The sequence below is a fragment of the Artemia sp. Qi Xiang Cuo genome, chromosome 14 (assembly GCF_049724085.1).
Source record: "Artemia sp. Qi Xiang Cuo chromosome 14, ASM4972408v1, whole genome shotgun sequence".
Classification (NCBI taxonomy): Eukaryota; Metazoa; Arthropoda; class Branchiopoda; order Anostraca; family Artemiidae; genus Artemia; species Artemia sp. Qi Xiang Cuo.
The window spans coordinates 64,497,595-64,516,345 of NC_142807.1; the positions used below are offsets into that span (position 1 = coordinate 64,497,595).

Genomic DNA, 18,751 nt, shown 5'->3' on the forward strand with positions numbered 1-18,751 from the left:
TGCCTGAGTAAATACCAGAAAATGGGATCAGAAACTTAAATTCCAGGCTTTTTTGCCAGTGAACATGAAACTAAATATTTAAAGTGAAGAGAAAAATTTGGGACTCAAAGCTGTGAGGAAGAGGTAGGGTACGCAGACCTAAAGGGCTCACACGACTTTCCTATGATTTCAAACTTCAATGACGCGGCATCAAGTGGTTTTGAGTGACTGTTCAACGATTTAGTTTAACTTAAGTAGCCACTCGAGATTCTGAATATCATACTGTTCGTGGAAATCTGCCTGCCAAATTCACTAGGAATTGTTATCTAAATTCTGTTTTTACTCCATAGCCAGAATTTTGTCCGGGTAGGCAATCTTTACTCTTTTGTTTTCAAGATTGCATTGAGCGATGAAGGCCGTATTATTGTCTTTTGAAGCTGTATGCTAATGAAGACTTCAGGAAGGTACCTATTCGCATTGAAGCATTCTACAAAACAGATAATCTCCATATAGAGTCGTACTACCTGGCTTGACAATGATGCCTTCGACCATTTATAGCCAATATTCATGTCGTTATTAACTGGTTTTATATATAGATTTATATTTTTAGTAAATACAGATTTATTAAAAATAGGCCTATATATTTTTGATAAATTTAATATGGATTTTGAATAAGTTTCTTAAAAATCCTATTCATAATCAATACCTATTGTGATATTACTTACTTTGGTCATTTTGGGGGCGGGGGGGGGGATCTTTTGCACTGATACAGTTTTTAGATAGTGAATTCTTCTTTTTGTAGTTCTTACATAAATTACCTATTAGGCTCAATCAAATATCTCACTTCTTATTGCAAACCTCGAAAGCAATCCGATCAGATGATTTACCGTCCTAAGTTTGACGATAGCCAATGACATTACGTGGAAGGTGTATTATCCAATCCAAGCGTGGGAGGAGCGTTATCCGATTCAATGACATTGCGCGAAATTTCGTGGGCGGACGAGTTATGTTAAATACCCAATGAAATTGAGGAACACCTCAGTTCATGTATTTTGCTGGGAGTGAGATATCTGCGTAAGCGTTAATAATTTGTGGTATTTGATCATTCTTTCATTTACGTCATAATTTACATGGTTTTCCAACGGAACGCAGTCTTTAGTTTGATTCAGGATGTCACTACTTTTATTGTTGACATTTTGCTTCAGGCTGTGGCTTGTGCGGTTGTGAGGTGTGTAACGTTAGTATCAGGTTGTGGCATGGTTGTGGCTTCTGAGGCTCGGAGCACTCAACAAGGATCTTTGTTTCCGCATTTCGTGGAACCAAGTGTGGAATTCTCCCCCGGAGGGTAAAGGGCTGGCGGCAAATGCTAGCCAGTTCAAGATTAGGTTGAAACGTTACCTTTTGGATGTTAATAAATTTAAAATTTAAATTAATTTAATAAATTTAATATTATATAATTTAATATAATTTACTAAATTATTAAATAAATTATATTAATAAATAATATTAATAATTATAATATAATATAATTTATTAATAATAATACAATATAATTTATTATATATAAATAATATAATTTATTATATATATAAATAATAATAAATAAATATTATTAATAGTAATAAATTTATTAATAGTAATAAATAAATTAATAAATAAATATAACTTAATAAATTAATTTAATTAATTTAATAAATTTAAATTAAAAATAAATTGCGCGAAATTTTATTACACTACTGCGTTTTTATTTATTACAATATCTTTATTTAGCTTTCAAGAAAAAGACGCACTTTTGGTGGGCATGGAAGCTCTAGGATTTGCTTTGCTGGACTATCAACAGCCGAAAGGTCAAAAGTTCCTAACTGAAACCAAAGTTCACACTCTTGGAGCAAGACTATTGGCCAAAACTGCCAGGAAAACTCCCGAAATACTTCCTTCAATTTTTTGTACTTTGGCTAATCTTCTTGTCCAAAGGACTGATTCAGATCAGTACGTAGGTAGGCGAAGCTAACATATACACTTGTTTAAGCATATTTATTATAACTCGTCATGGAAAAACTAAGGGTAAAAATTGAATATCTTTCTGTTTTTAATTAACACAATATTTCTGTATATTATTGGCAATAATGTTGGCTAATAATTGTTAGTAATAATAGGGGGTAATAGTATTTAATAGTACAAAACATGGTAAAAGTAATTTTGGTACGAGTAGGTGCACTGTGATTTCAGAGTTAGATTGAAATATTAGGTCTATCATTGGATTGGTAATCAACAACCTTCAAAACGGTTAAATACTAGCTTTGGTGAAAACCACTCCTTATGAATATTATAATTGAAATCAATATATGCATATTTTTTTATTTAAAGTGATTCGATTTTTCTTATACCCCTATCTCGTATACCCCTATATAGCCCTATCTCGTCCATTATAAACTTTTTTAGTTTGCGTGGTCAAACTATTTAGGATTGATTGAACGGTCTTGCCAATACTTGTAGAGCTTAGATAAGCGATCCAAATAAGCGACAGAAAACCAAAGCTGACATCTACTTACCCTGAAAAATCCAAGAAAAACCTTGTAACTTCTCTTGTTTTGTGTTGGAGACAGATATATTTAGTTTTAGAGAAACTTATATAATTAAAAAGTGTAAATTTTGTTTTTTTCGATCAAACGGAGAAGGGTTATCTTACTAAAATTCAGGAAAGGGTTGTCCCTAAAAATGTTTTTTCAATGGTGCGACCCGCTTTGAATGAAAACTTTACTGACAGAATTTCACTGTATTTTCAATCAAATCACAAATTCTCAATAGGTTTCAATGATACGTAGTTCCCTGAGATAATTCGCTAATGGACACTTTGCCTTCCAGACAGTCAGCCGACGTTGAGGCTCACAAAATGATGTTTAAGGTATCGAATCCACTTAGATTTACTATTTGCCGTCTGTGTTCATTTACATTTTATGGTAGACATAATCATAGGTCACGTGGTTCAAGAAGACGAGGCTTATGCAAACATTTTTTTTTTTTTTACTGTTGGCTGGAAGTTGAATTGGTTCATCCAAGTCTGCTTTTGAAATCTGGGTCTATAAATAAAATTTTCCTTCCGTCATTGCACTAAATCTGGCTGTAATTTAAACACGTCAGATATGTATTCTATTAGTTATTTTGTTCAATCATTGCACTAAAAGCAATTCGGTACAGAATACAGAAGGCAGTCTTTTTTCTATAACTGACCTATGATTGTAAGTGTTAATTTTTAGTGATTCAGATGTGGAGGTGGTTTTAGGGGAGGGAAGGAGGGGGTACTTGCCCCGGGCTAGAAATTTTAGGGGCACAAAATTTCAAATAAATAATCATTCAAATAAACAATAACGGTTATAAAGATTTTGTAATTTTTGAAATTTTATTTTTATTAAAATGAAGGATAGGGCGCTGTTAATAAATGAAAATAATTAATGAAATATTTGTTTAATTAATAAATTGAAAATAATTTGTTAGTAAATGCAAATTTTGTAAAAAATTGGCCTGAAAAATTTGTGGTATACTTCGGGGGGGGGGGGGGGGCTAAATAAGATTTGCCCCGGGCGCAAGAGAAATCAGAACCGCCCCAGTTCAGATGTCAAAATGAATCTTCAATCATATGCATGTTTGGATATTTTATCGTTAAGGCACTTGATTGGTTCTTAACTATTCTTGTCACCTGCCATATATTTAAATATTGACGAAGACCATACTGCCTTTCCATCATATTATTATTATTATTTATTGGAAAACCCGTCATACAAAAAAGGAAAAGACGGAGCAATAAGCAAAACAACAAAAAAAAGCAATACACATAAACTTAGGAGTTATACATGTGGTTTGTAGTGACGAACGCTGGAGCTAAGATCTAAATCAGCACTTAGAACAAATAACACAAAACGAGAAAGAAAAACACAATTATACACTGCTCTGTAGGTACGCGACATGTAAAGCGACATATAAAGCAAGAGAAGATAATGAGACAATTTCTGAAGACAGTGAATTACACAGTTAATACGACCTAAGCAGATATTTCGGTTATATATGCAACTTCTGATTTCAGGGAGATAACACCCTGAATAAAAGGAATAAAAAGACAACAAACTTATTCAAAAAATTTCAAGAGTCTATAGTATAAAATCACAAAACAAATACCATGCAGTTGTGAAACTTGCTATGTTGGTAAACACACCAAAACTTGGAAAAAGGAGTATACCAGCACAAAGAAAGTATAGAAAAAACATCAAATAGTTCAACATCCTTTGATTTAACTTTATGCAACCCCACTTTTAAAAACCCCACCCATTCCGTACTATTTGACGAAACAATTCAAATTAGCAATGACCAACGAATCAAACAAAATGTCTGTGAAGTAAATGAAATTAAGGAAAATTTAAATGATAGAGGTTTGAGTGTATGGCAGTGTACACAGGGCAAAATCTTACAATTAAGGATTTTTCAAATTGTAAACCATATGAATGTATACCTCTTTTTGTCAGTCTTTGCTGAACCTGTGTGAGGTAAGGAGGCTAAGAATCGTTCGAATGTATTTATAATTTTCAATTTCTTTTATCGATGAGATTTTTTTTTAGTAAGTTTGTTTACTTTTGATTTGTTTGTAATCTCCCTGAGTGATGTTGTAATATAACCAATTTACCCGTTTAGGTTGTATTTGTTTAGGTTGTATTCATTATCATCGCTTGTTTTGTGTGTATTATATTTATTCTCTTTTTAATTTCATCGTTTCAGTAGAATGACTTAACAGCACATCTCCAGAAAGCTGTTTTTTTTTTAATTTTACAAAATGGTGGTACTTTTTGGGATGAAAATGGTATTTCCCGACTTCAAGCTCTATACGAGGTCTTATTTTCAGGTTTCCTAAACGATTTCAAGAATCTTGGCAAAGAATGAAAAGGGTATAAATCTAAATTAGGGGCTATTAAGAAGGAAACATGCTAAGAAAACAATTCTTACTTAATAATATGCGGAATAATTGTTGTTAACGCAAGAAAGGTTGCAAGTGACATCTATCTTAACAAATTTTGCACTTTTATAGATGCACGTTTACCTAGTAGTTTCTGTGTTTCCGACGTTTTGGCTCAGATCCAAAGCGTTACATAACCATTTTCGTTACCAATGCTTCCTGTATCCATCTACAATTGACATCTGTTTTAAAAATTTTGCGCTTTTATAGATGTGCTTTGCCTGACAGTTTTTGTGTTTCAGACATATTGGCTAAGATCCAGAGCGTTACTTGACCATTTTCGTTACCAATGCTTTCTGTATCCATCTATAAGTGACATCTATCTTAAAATGTTTTGTGCTTCTATAGATGTACTTTTACCTAGTATTTTCTGTGTTTCAGACGCATTGGCTCAGATTTGTTTACATACTGAGATGTATATTAGTCGGAAACATTTGGAAAAAGTTCTGCAAGTTACCGTGCGGCTTCCTGTTGATAAGGGGTGTATGATTATGTCAAGTCTCTACCCTGTAATGCGAATGAACAAAGACATTAGAGATATGGTTTTAATGACAATGAGGAAATATCTTGCATCTAGGTAATTTCAGTATCCCTTATATATATAGGTAATTTTAGTATCCCTAGAGATATGATTTTAATGACAATGAGGAAATATCTTGAATCTAGGTAATTTCAGTATCCCTTATATATATATATAGGTAATTTTAGTATCCCTAGAGATATGATTTTAATGACAATGAGGAAATATCTTGCATCAAGGTAATTTCAGTATCCCTTATACGAGCTATATATAGGTAATTTTAGTATCCCTAGAGATATGATTTTAATGACAATGAGGAAATATCTTGCATCAAGGTAATTTCAGTATCCCTTATACGAGCTATATATAGGTAATTTCAGTATCCCTAGAGATATGATTTTAATGACAATGAGGAAATATCTTGCATCTAGGTAATTTCAGTATCCCTTATACGAGCTATATATAGGTAATTTCAGTATCCCTAGAGATATGATTTTAATGACAATGAGGAAATATCTTGCATCTAGGTAATTTCAGTATCCCTTATACGAGCTATATATAGGTAATTTCAGTATCCCTAGAGATATGATTTTAATGACAATGAGGAAATATCTTGCATCTAGGTAATTTCAGTAAACCCTTATTTTATGCTTTTAATTGTCCGAGCAGGAACACTTTGGGAGTTTCTTTTTATCTAAGCGAGGATAAAATTCAGTGACGTTGTCGGGACTATCGTCAACATCTTTTGTTTCTGTGTTGGGGGTAGAAATCTTGATCATAGAAATTTTCGTCTTTCTTGTCCCAAGTATACTATAAGCAACTATAGTTAACTTGCCCTTACAACTAAGCAACTATAGTTAATTTTTGTCTGCTTTCTCTGCAGTGGAGAATGCAGGCTCCTCGCCCAATTTCTGGATAGGTATTGTATTCTCTCATATATTGCTATAATGTGACTGAAAGTAAATACAATTTATTGTTTTTTAATTGAATGATTGTTTGAATGAAAAAAAGTTTTTTCCACATTTTATTGTAATAATTGCAGACTTTTTCACGCAAGGCTGTTTGGAGATGTAGAACTAGATTTTCCAGAAAATTTGAAGTCAGTGAATAGAGAGAACCGTTACTCACTGTGTGTAGGGAATAGAGGGAATTATTCTCTCTGTATTAGATTTTCCAGAGAATTTGATTTTTCTGTAGATTGTCCAGAAAACTTGAAGTCAGTGAATAGAGAGAACCGTTATTCGCTCTGTATAGAGAGTAGAGGGGACTATTCTCTCTGTATTATATTTTCCGGAAAATTTGATTTCTCTGTAGATTTTCCAGGAAGTTTGAAGTTAGTGAATGGAGAACCGTTATTCACTCTGTATAGATAATAGAGGGAGCTGTTCTCTCTGTATTTGATTTTTCTGTAGATTTTTCAGGAAGTTTGAAGTCAGTGAATAGAGAGAACCGTTATTCACTCTGTGTAGAGAATAGAGGGAACTATTCTCTCTGTATTAGATCTTCGAGAAAATTAGATTTTCTTGTAGATTTTCCAGGAAATTTGAAGTCATTGAATAGAGAGAACCGTTATTCACTCTGTATAGAGAATAGGGGGAACTATTCTCTCTGTATTAGATTTTCCAGGAAATTTGATTTTTTCTGGAGATTTTCCAGGAAATTTGAAGTCAATGAACAGAGAGAACCGTTATTCACTCTGTATAGAGAATATAAGACGGAAATAGAGGGAATCTAGGGATGAACACTGGATGAATAAAGATGAGCGTTTTGGCTTATTAGTTACCAATGATTGCGTGTAGTATTTGTATTTGTTTTTATGGTTTATTCTTTAATGTTAATATTCTCTTTAATTTTTTAAAATAGGATGAAATAACAAGTTTGCTGCTAACCCCCCTGTCACGTTTTATTGAGGTCTAATAGTCCTTTTCTACGGATGCCGATGACAAAAATTCAACCCCTCCCCCTCTGAAGTCAACGTATAGCCGATGCCATAACTGTAGCGGTTGACCAGATTTATTGAATGGATTCCACAAACCCACTTGGTAATTAGGCTGGCCGAATATAACTATGAAACGCCTACCCCCCCCCCTCCTCTCTCACACGGAGGTCAGATCAAGTGAAAAAGATAAAATATTAGCATATATGAGAAAACTTTTACTTCCCACCAAGTTTACTAAGGACCAAAACTATTCTGGCAGATGTTCTTATAATTAAAATTTAGGAACCTCCCTTCTCATCTTTCACGGAGGTGAAATCGATCCCGAGCCCCAAAACGTATAAATAGCTCATTTACCGTAGCTTTTGACTGAGGGTAGTTAATACCCAACAACTTCCATTGTAAGATATCCTAATGAATATTACCCCCCCCCCCCTCCTCCCTCCCTACCAAAGAGGTTAGGTTAACCGTGGAAACCAAAAAGAAAAACTAATAGAATAGCCGTAACCACTCATCTAGTTTTCTTGAGATTCAACAACCTCTTCTGGTTTATATCCTAATGATAATATACAGCGACTTTCTCCAACTACAGAGGGTAAGGAAACAGTTACGCCTCCGGTGGTTCGGCCTCATACTACAGCGCCCTGACGATGGTATATCGAAACAATGCCTGAAATGTCTCCTTCTGCTGTTTTGGTGGAAGCGAGCACGGAGTCAAACGAAAGTCTGGGTATCCATCATCAAGTCTGAACTTAGCCGCTTGTTTGGTTCAGGGAGACGCTGGGACCAGAATCGTTGTCTATCGTCGAGCCATCAACTGTTGATAGACCCTTCAAGAGCAAAATATTTCACCAGATGTCGAACATCACGATGAGGCAAGGGCTTTGAACGTGAAACAGGTACAAGTAGTAAGACTATTACACTATACTGCTGATCGAATTACCGCCTTATATAGATACCCGACTTTACGGTAGGTCCCAGTTTTCCCCCGCCATTTTTTGGCACTACATTAGGGAAGCTGTGGGTTTTCCGCACCGTCTCTGTACAGCGGGCTTTCTAGCTCAACTGGTGATCAATTATGATTACCAAATTTTTTACCTATTTCTTGAATGATATTGGGCATCCAAACATTTTGAAACTGAAAGAAGTTTTCCAATTCCTTTTATTCGTGGATACTACCGCTTCACTCTTCTCGGGAGCAAAGTAGCGATTATATTTTTGCTCATATCTGAATAGTATTCAGCATTCGCTGTCCTCATTCAAACAGGGTTTTCAGAAATTGGCATATGCCTGGGTGTACCCAGAGTGCCGTTCTAATAGATTCAAAAGACTATTCATGATAAGGCTCCACATAAACGAAGAACTCATTCTTTCTTGAGGGTATTCTTTCAGAATAGCTTTTTTTCTTTGCTTTTATCTTTTTTAACTTCATGACCACTAGCCAGTTTCTGAGGACATGAGAAATCCAATTTATATAATTTTGGCGATATTTCCTTCTTCAATGGATGTTTTCATAGATTCCAAAGTGGTGTCTTGTGACACCCCTTATATGTCTAGAAATATGTCTAAGGTATATTCTTTGATTGCATTCCTTGCTCTATAGGCCATAGCACTTAGTGCACAGCTGGTTCTGTAGAGCAGTTGGTTCTAAAACCCATTTTGCTTGTGGATATTATATTTTTGGTCTCAGGATTGCTTTTGAGGTACCAATGAAATAACTACTCCGTCACTTAAACCAGAAAGGATGTTAGCGTACCTAACCTACATGATCTGGGATTTGAGGAGTCTTCCTTCCCAGGCTTAGGTATAAAAATAATTCTTGTTTTTAGCCATATTATAGGAATGTAGCACTAAGTGAGGCTTCTCTTAGCTATCCCAAAGCATTGGGAATGTATCTTATCACATCCTTTTCGGGGTATGACTCGATAAATTCCATCAGCACCTGGGATTTTAAATGATCAAAATTACCCACAAGTTTCTTGAGCCAGTCAACCTTTAAAACCCGTGTTACCAGTCTATCTACCATATAGAGGTTTATATCATAAGCTGGCTTAAGGGTAATGACTACTGAGTCGTTTATATGGACCTCAAGCATGCGGCTTAGGGTATCCATTGTGGGAGTTCCATTTTCATACATGACGCTCTATAGGTTGACCCGGATGTCCTTTAATGGGCCATTAGCAGCATAATACTAGTTTATTCTGACTCTATACTGTCACAGAAATTCCTCCTTAAGATTATCTTTAATCTCCTTATTTCTTTTAAGAAGTTTTAGACCTTGCGAATATATATCCTAATCGTGACAAAGGTAAACTGGCCCACTACAAATTTTATTTTCGAAACTTAGCATAATTCAAACCTACGAAGTAACACTTCAAACCAAGGAATATACAATTTTCAAAGCCAAAACTACACAACAAAGACTAAAATGGGAAAATAAGCTAGAATATATATATATATATATATATATATATATATATATATATATATATATATATATATATATATATATATATATATATATATATATATATACATATATAGAATATATATATATCCTAATCCTCTTCGTTATTTGTCAAAGTTGTGATTCTTAGTAGTCTTCTTACTATTTTTTCCTTTGGCTTAATTCCGAAGTCCACAAACTATTTATATGATTAAAAAAAAAAAAATTAGTTATTCAACTGAAAGTAAGGAGCAACATTAAAACTTAAAATGAACAGAAATTATTACGTATATGAAGAGGATTGTCCCCTCCTCGACACCTCGCTCTTTACGATAATGTTTTTTAGTACTTTTTTAAAAGCTTCTTATTGTTCTAATTAAACGCCCCTTGTGTTTCAGGTCTTAAAGAATTGGGACGGATTTCAAACTTTAGTGTAAAGATCGAGGTGTTGAGGAGGGGGGGGCTACCCCCTTCATATACGTAATAATTTATGTTCATTTTAAGTTTTAATATTGCTCCCTAATTTCAATTGAAAAAAATGGTCTTTTTTATTTAATTTCTGATCATTTTTTTTAAAAATGCCAGGAAATCTGTTCTCACCTCCACGGAGAAATTCCCCTCCCCTCGGAAATATCCTCTAGACAATTCAATCTCAGTGAGAATTTGCACCGGACAATTACCCTGAACAACTCCACGCGTAAAATTGTGACGGAAAAGAGAAAGCAAGATCTATAAAAAGAATTTTGTATAGGAAATCTGTCAAGTTCCCCCAGTGTAGAATTTCCCTTGACAAGTTCACCCCCTGGAAACTTCACTCCCCGTGAAAAATTCCCCCATGGAAAAACTCCAGCAGAAAATTCGTCCCCACCCAAAATGTATGCATACTTCCCAATAACAAATACTATGCGTAAACAATTGGTAAATTTTATAACTTAAAGATCTTTCCCCTAGGGCTTGGCGGGGGGGGGGTCATGTTATATCCAAGGGCATAGATATTGGGCCTTTCAACCATGATGAACAAAATGGCGATCTCAAAAATTTTGATCGGACGATTTTGGGGAAAAAGGGACGGAAGAGGGAGCCTAGTTGCCCTCCAATCTTTTTGAGGGCACTAGAACTTCTAATTTCCGTTCGAATGAGTCCTCTTGCGATGTTCTAGGACCAATTGATCGACATGATCACCCTTGGAAGAAAAAAAAATAATCGCATCCGTGATCTTTCTTCTGGAAAAAAAAATTCGTATTTTTGCGAATAGCAGCTTTAAACCTCTACAGTAGGGTTCTCTGATATGCTGAATCTGATGGTGCGGTTTTTATTAAAATTTTATGGCTTTTAGGTGGTGTTTCCCCTTTTTTCGGAAATCAGGCAGATTTTCTCAGGCTCGTAGCCTTTGATGGATGAAACTAAACTTAATGAAATTCATATATTAGAAATCAGCATAATAATCCAATTCTTTTGATATATGTATGGGTATCTAAATGCTTTTGATTTAGCTTAACAAACCCCTCAACATATTCCAAAATTTTGCCATAATACCCTTAGCCTTTTTGACACATCCAGGATCAAACATTCCCTCTTTTCCTAATGATAAATACTACATGTGAAAAATCCACAAATTCCATGACTTATGGGCCTGGTCCCGGGGGCTCCGGGGGCCAGGCACCCCCAAAGGCTGAGCTATTAGACATTGTGACTATTTCAAATAAAAGATAAGCTCTTCCATTCTTAAAGCACTGCAAAAAAATGCTTTTTATCCTATTCCAATTGCCCTCGTACTTCAGTAGTCGTTCTCAAAGCATTGAAGACGAAAGCTCAAACTTTAGCCTAAGAAGCGGAGGATCAAGTAAGAGACATTTCTCCTCATACACGGAGTAATATCCGTTTATTATGTTAAGTTTTAACGTCGCTCTTTACTTTAATTTGAAAAATAACTCATTTTTTTATTTGATTTCTGTTCAATTTTAATACCATTAACAGTACCCTAAATATGATGTTTACAAAGGACCTGTGACCTAAGAACTTTTGCGAATAATTCTTCGAAAAAAAAGACTCTTTAGTGTATGTTTTTGGGGAGAATAACTATCTTCTCTACAACAAGAAGGTAGGTTTTGCCCCTCCAGGACCCAATATATATACTATATATTATTTATTTTTTATTTATAATCCTATGAAATTTTTCAATTTTATTATTTCTTGGGAATATATACACACAAAATCTGTTATACATAATATATAATAAATATATTATATATTACATAAATCTGTTAAATTTGTGAGCAATCTTTTTTTACTACTTTTAAACGTTCACTTACTTTGAAAATGTCATCAGTATATGCACTTCCGATGGCAGTGTAATAATATAACATCGAAATTATCTCTTCTTTTACGCTCTCCATCCCAATTTTTTGCAAAAACCACACCTTCATATAGGCAACAAAACGACATTACACACAAAACAACGTCATATTTGGTAGGTTACAGCCGGAAGTGACTTGTCTATTCACGACATCATTCGCGTCATAATATAGAGCGCATATGTTCCAATTAAAAGTTATCAAGTATACGTACTTAGTGCAACTAGAGGCAGTTTTATGGGGGGACAGAGGGGGTACTTGCACCAGGCAGAGACATTTTAGGGGCTGAAAAACGGTTATAATCATTTTGTGTTTTTTGAAATATTATTTTTTATTAGAATAAAGTAGAGGACACAGTTAGCAAAATTTTGTTAATAAACGAAATTTTTTTTTTAATTTGGTCTAAAATTTTTTTGTAAGACAGGGAGGAGGGCACTAATCAATATTTTGCCCCGGGCGCAAGAAGGCCAAAATCAGCAGTGCATGCTTTTCAAAGAGAACAAACAGGTAACGAACAAACAGTTCGTTACCACGAACTGTTTGATCCCTTTTTTCTATTGCTGTGAAGGGGGCTGCTTGGATAAAAGTACTTTCCATGCTTTCTGTAAGGCTTTCAAGGCCTAGGCCCTCTTTGGTTTTACCTGGATGAAAAGATACATTATCAAAGTTTTTAGCCAGCACTTCACTGTAAGTGAGCTGATTCTTTGTCTTGTTTCTCTTTTTAGCATATATATATATATATATATATATATATATATATATATATATATATATATATATATATATATATTTTATGCTTTGAGACACATCGATAGTAAATCTTATAATTCGATGGTCCAAAAAACTGACGGAGGATCACCCACACGCCGTTCTCGGACCAAAATGCCATGTTGGGAGGAAATAAACGTTAAATCTAGCACCTCTTTCCCTCTTTTTGTTATGCAACTGTGCATCGAGTTTTCTCTAGATTCTCTGCTGTCAAGTAATGCAGAAGCTCGATCCTCCTTTCATTTGTATTCGACCTTCCACATAGCGTTTTCATTATAGGATAAAACTAATGGGATTGTTTCACTTCTACAAATTTCAACCCGTTCCTTTACCTTCATTGGTGATGCCGTATCATTGTGTGCATATATGTCGAGCTACATACCACACGTTCAAATCTAACTATATTTTTAGTCGTTATAGGTACAACATCCATAGGTCAGTATGATAATTGAATAATTTCCAAGTGTATAAGTTTCTGGAGTTATAAATGCACGCTTTAGCTCTAGCACGCAAGTAATGCTCACCTTGTTATATGTATGCAGTTCGGCGTCCTTTCCCTTCACTTGGTCTGATCAATGATCCAGAGCTCCTGCACCAACGTTGTAAATGTTTGCCTTATCGCCGTGAAGCTGTCTGGTAATGATACAAATCGATCTGCCAGCAATTTAGTTCATTCGCCTCATTTCTTCGCATCAAGAAAAACACTTAAAGTTGTGAAGAAGGTTCCGCCTCGTCACTCATTATGGAGGGGGGGGGAGGGCATCAGCATCGTCCTTTGTGTTGGAGGGTTCTGGCGTCCTTTCATAAAGTAATTTGAGAAGCATATATCCCCTCATACCGTCCGGGAGTCGGAAATTAGGCTTCTCAGTTTCTTCAACCTGGTCCATGTCAATGGCTGAGTGAGGATATGTTGATATGAGACCTAGTTATACTTATTTTTCCTGGCTCCAGTAACCCGTTGCAGGCCGCTATAAGTCAGACTAGCCTTTCCGGTCGACCACAACGGGGGGTCCTCCACACAGAAACTTTTCCTAGGGTGTGCATCGCCTGGCGCCAGGGCCAGGCATCCTTGGCGCCATTTATCGCCTCCTTTACCCATGCCGTCATATTTTCGTCCTAACATCGGTCCCTGACTGAGTTCCCCGTTTTATCGTCCAGTCAATCAGTAATGCACTGTTCGTTATCATCTCTCAAGTTTTTGCCGCGACCGCTCTCCATACTAATTGGGATAAGTTTTGAATTCTCTGCGAAGCATGTTTTTGTCATGGCCGTCAGGCTAGGATTTTTCTTATCCCTTAATCTCTTGCTTTTCTTTTGCGCCTTAATTCACAGAACCATCAGTGACATCTAACATCATTAGTGATAATCCCTTCGTCTTCACGTCTTCTCCAGTTGTGTCCAGATGCTTATTAAAGCTTTCCACGTTCCTTTGGAGGGCAATATCCATAGGCTTCAGACCAGATTGGGCGAGCAGTTTTTGACTTTCAGAGTTGTTTACTCACCCCTTGTCGGCCGTCGGAAGTATTCTATCCTCAGAAGCGGTACTTGCGATAGAGCGCTCTTCTCTGACTTTGTATTGCTCCTTTAAGGATGTAATCCCTGTCGTGTGTTAGGCGTTTAGTACGTCCAGAAGGATTGCTCCCCCCGGGCATACCTTCTGTTTCTGTTTCAAATGCCCTCTGTTTTTGTGTCTCTTCCTACTCCTCTTTAAAGGACTGAATCTGAGATGCTTTCTCTCCCACGAATGTAGACACTGACAAATCACCATCAAGAAAACCGTCTGAGCCCACACTTATACCTTCTGGGGAAGGAGGGTCCATGATTTTAACAAGCAAGTAATCATGATAAATTTGTATCATTACGATTAAGCAATTATCCTTCCGGACCTCCAAGACCTTCAACAAGATGCCATCCGTATATTAGCATCGTGTCCCCCTTTGGGTTTGTCTTCCTTCTGGTTTGCCAACCAGTGCATATCGATAACTTGCGAGATTATTCTCCAAATCATAGGGCAGCATCCTGCTTGGCTAAAATAGGCTGGGATTCCAGTACTTTTTGGCGGTCTTGTGCCCAGCCAAAACCGAGTTTCCCTCACTGTATCCTCTTCCTTAGAATATATCCGGAATCTTGTATCCTCCCACCACAAAACGAATCGCTAGTTACCATTAGTTTGTACAAGCTTGTTGGCTCATCTACATGTGCATCACCTCATGGCCAGACACTGGGCAGTGCGGCCAGTATCTCGGCTGCAAATGAAACTAGGAATAGTTGTCCCCTTTTTTTGGATATGTGAAACATGGTTCACTACTCTTAGGGACACCACGTGAAGGTTGTTATCGCTGCTACTTCGTGCTGCCCTTGTAAAAAACATTTTGGACATAGGAAGCACTGGGGTGGGGGGATAGAGTTTCACTCTGTTCCATCCCATGAAGTAACCATTTCTTTTAAATGCTTTTTCATTACCTTTTCGCAGCCCATTTGAATACGTCCTGCTTTTTGCTGATTCTCAGCTCCGGATATTTTGACTTTGTCCCCCTATCATTGTTCTTCCGCAAAACGTGGCCCAAATATAGGAACCTTCACTTCATTACAGCCCGAGAAAATGAGATTGGGCCACACTGTTCGTGCAGCTTGTTGTTTAACATAAGGTCTTTCAGGCAATCACTTGTTGATATCTTTAGACAATTCCTCTGGAAAACATGGAGTATATATTTTTCCACCTTTCGGAGCAGCCTGTTTTCCCAGCGAAAATTGCCATTACTCTGGCTTCTAGTATCATATTGTTAGTGCTAAGACTTATCTTTGAAATCTCCAAACTTTTTTCAGGTTAGGAAAAAACACTGCATCTTAGCTATTTATTTTATACCTCTTTTCCACAATCCGTACAAATAAAGTAGAAAAGAAAAATAAACTAAGAATAATGTTTTACAAATCACATGCCTGACTACCTTTGATGACAACTAATTACTTACTCATCGAGAGCTCTTCTTACAGAGAATCTGTCAAACGAAAGCTGGACCCCTTCACCGAGAGCTGCAACAAAAATGAGCAAACTTTGAATTATATGAGAAACATTATTTACTACTACTACTACTACTAACAACAACTCACCGCAGCACCAAGCCGCCTGAGGCCAATACAGCTACGCACGCTCCTCCTCCATCCCAATCTATTTGAAGCCTCCCTTTTTAGACCTGCCCACGAAGTTCCCATTTCCTTTAAATCTTTCTTTATGACGTTCTCCCACCCCAGAAGAGGACGACCTGCTTTCCGTTTAGCCCTAGACGGTTGGCCGAAAAGAACAATCTCCGGCAATCTGTCATCCTTCATCCGCACAACATGCCCTAGCCACCTCAACCTTTCTTTCATTATAGCCCTAGAGAGCAGTAATGAGCCACATTTTTCGCATAGCCTATTGTTTGAAATACGGTCAGTCAGCCGAGTACTCTGAACAATCCTTAAGCAATTTCTCTGGAAAACATCTAGCAAATCTTCATCCGCTTTTCTGAGCGCCCATGCTTCTGAGCCATATCTGACCACTGTAGCATCTAATATTCTAATCTTGGTTTGCAGACCTATCTTCCTATTCTTCCAAACTTTTTTTTAACTGTGAGAAAACACCCTGAGCCTTGGTTATTCTACTTTTAACATCTCTACTGCTCCCACCATCTTTACTAATAATACTACCAAGGTAAGTGAAGCTGCCCACCTGATCAATCTTTTCATTATGCAACATCACCTTTTCATCTTCACTTAGTCAGAGGCTTAGTCGCTTAGTCTTCTTAACATTAAGTTTCAAACCTATTCTAGTACCTTGAACCCACAAAACTTCTAAAACTTCATTCATTTTGCTCACACTCATCTAGGATCTTTAAATCATCAGCATAATCTAAGTCTCTATAATCCATATAAAGGGGGATAGAACACAACCCCGCTTAACTCCTGATTTAACACAAAACCAGCTACTAACCTCATTTCCTACCTTAACCGCAGTAGTGTTATTTTCGTACATAGCACTAACCACTTTAATATATTTGTCTGGTATACCATACAGGGATAAAACCTTTACTAAAGCTCTTCTATCAACAGAATTGAACGCTTGCTCATAATCTATAAAACTGAGGACCAAAGGTGTTTGACAACTCAGGCACTTCTCAATTATTAGCCTAATTGAAAATTTGGTCGACACATCCTCTACCTTTTCTAAAACCGCACTGTTCTTCTCTTAAAACTTTGTCTACGGCATCTCTGAGTTTAAAAAGTAACATATTACTAAGTAATTTACTACCCACAGAGACCAGACTAATGCATCGATAATTACCACACTCACTATTATCACTTTTCTTATACAGTGGTTTAGTTAAGGTTTTCCTAAAATCGCTAGGTACTTCCCTTTTTTCAAAAATCATATTCATAGTCTTCAGTAACTTATTTCTAACCTCAGAGCCACCGTATTTAATAAACTCATTTACCACCCTATCAGCACCTGGAGCCTTATTATTTTTTAATCCTTTTAGTACTGTCACTACTTCTTCCTCACAAAACAAATCTTCCTTCACATCCAAGGTATCACAGACAATTTCATTTTCCTATACATCTTTTCCTGTAACTCTATCTCAGTTAAGCAAATTCTCAAAATGTTCGGCCCATCTCTCTTTAGTTCTTTGCTTATCGCTAATTGTGGCCCCATTCCTATCTTTAACTGGGACAAGTCCGGATTGACTACTCCGTCTCAATTTATTAACATGCCAGTGCAATATTTTACTATTATGCCGTCTAGCTGCATCTTCCAGATCCTCGGCAATTTTATCCATGGCCTCCACTTCACACCTCCTTCGTTCATATTTTAATGCTTTCTTCTCTTTCCTTACATTCTTTTTGTTTTCATATTATCTATCACTCAGATAATTCTTGTAAAAGTCCTTTCTTCTTTCTATTCACCATAAAGGTTTTTCAATAATATTCTTAGCTGCAGTTCTAGCTTTCTTCCCTAAGACACCTTCAGCAACTTCACAAATTATTTTTCTAAAATTATTCCCACCATCTTCCACATTATCAAATTTTAAACTCTGAAGTCTAGTATTCAACTGTTCCTGGAAAGTTTCCCTCAAATTCTCATCCTAGAGTCTTCCAACATCATAACTTCCCGGGAGGTAGTTACCCTTCCAATACTTCAGCTTTAAATTAACCCTAGACACTTCTAGATGGTGATCTTTACTTTGAACATCAATAACAGCACTCCTATATACCTAACTTGTGTATCTTGTGTTGATCATGCCAGTCTTCGGTTTACTATAACATAATCAATAAGGTTTGCTGTCTTACCATCACGTGAATACCATATTAACTTATTAGCCATTTTATGACCAAACACCGTATTGGTTACAACTAGATTGTTATATCTACAAAATTGCAAAAGTCTGTATCCATTACTGTTTTCTTTTCCTTTACCAAATTTACCTAGGCTAGGATACCATCTATCCTTATTTCTACCGACCTGGGCATTAAAATCTCCTATTAAAAACATCAATTTTCTACCTGGGATCCTGTCTATTTGCTCCTGTAGCTATAAGTAAAATTCATCTGAGTCACTAGTATCTCCGTCAGTCGGTTCTACAGGGGCATATATTACTATAACTGATACCCTGAACTTTTTTGTCATAAAACGAGTAATTAGTATTCTATTATTAATACCTTCCCAGTTTAAACAAGACTCATCAAGTTCCTGACTCATCAAGAACTCTAC

The 18,751-nt window shown here is 36.2% G+C and overlaps 1 protein-coding gene across 1 annotated transcript in view; it reads left to right on the forward strand.

Annotated features, from left to right (window-relative positions):
• Positions 1–18,751, forward strand: part of FANCI (Fanconi anemia complementation group I) — a 164,382-nt gene that overhangs the window by 69,698 nt on the left and 75,933 nt on the right. Inside the window, exons 6-7 of the mRNA XM_089099801.1 lie at positions 1,750–1,976; positions 5,363–5,558. Of these exons, the coding sequence (XP_088955927.1) occupies positions 1,750–1,976; positions 5,363–5,558 (423 nt within the window). The remainder of the gene's footprint in view (positions 1–1,749; positions 1,977–5,362; positions 5,559–18,751) is intronic.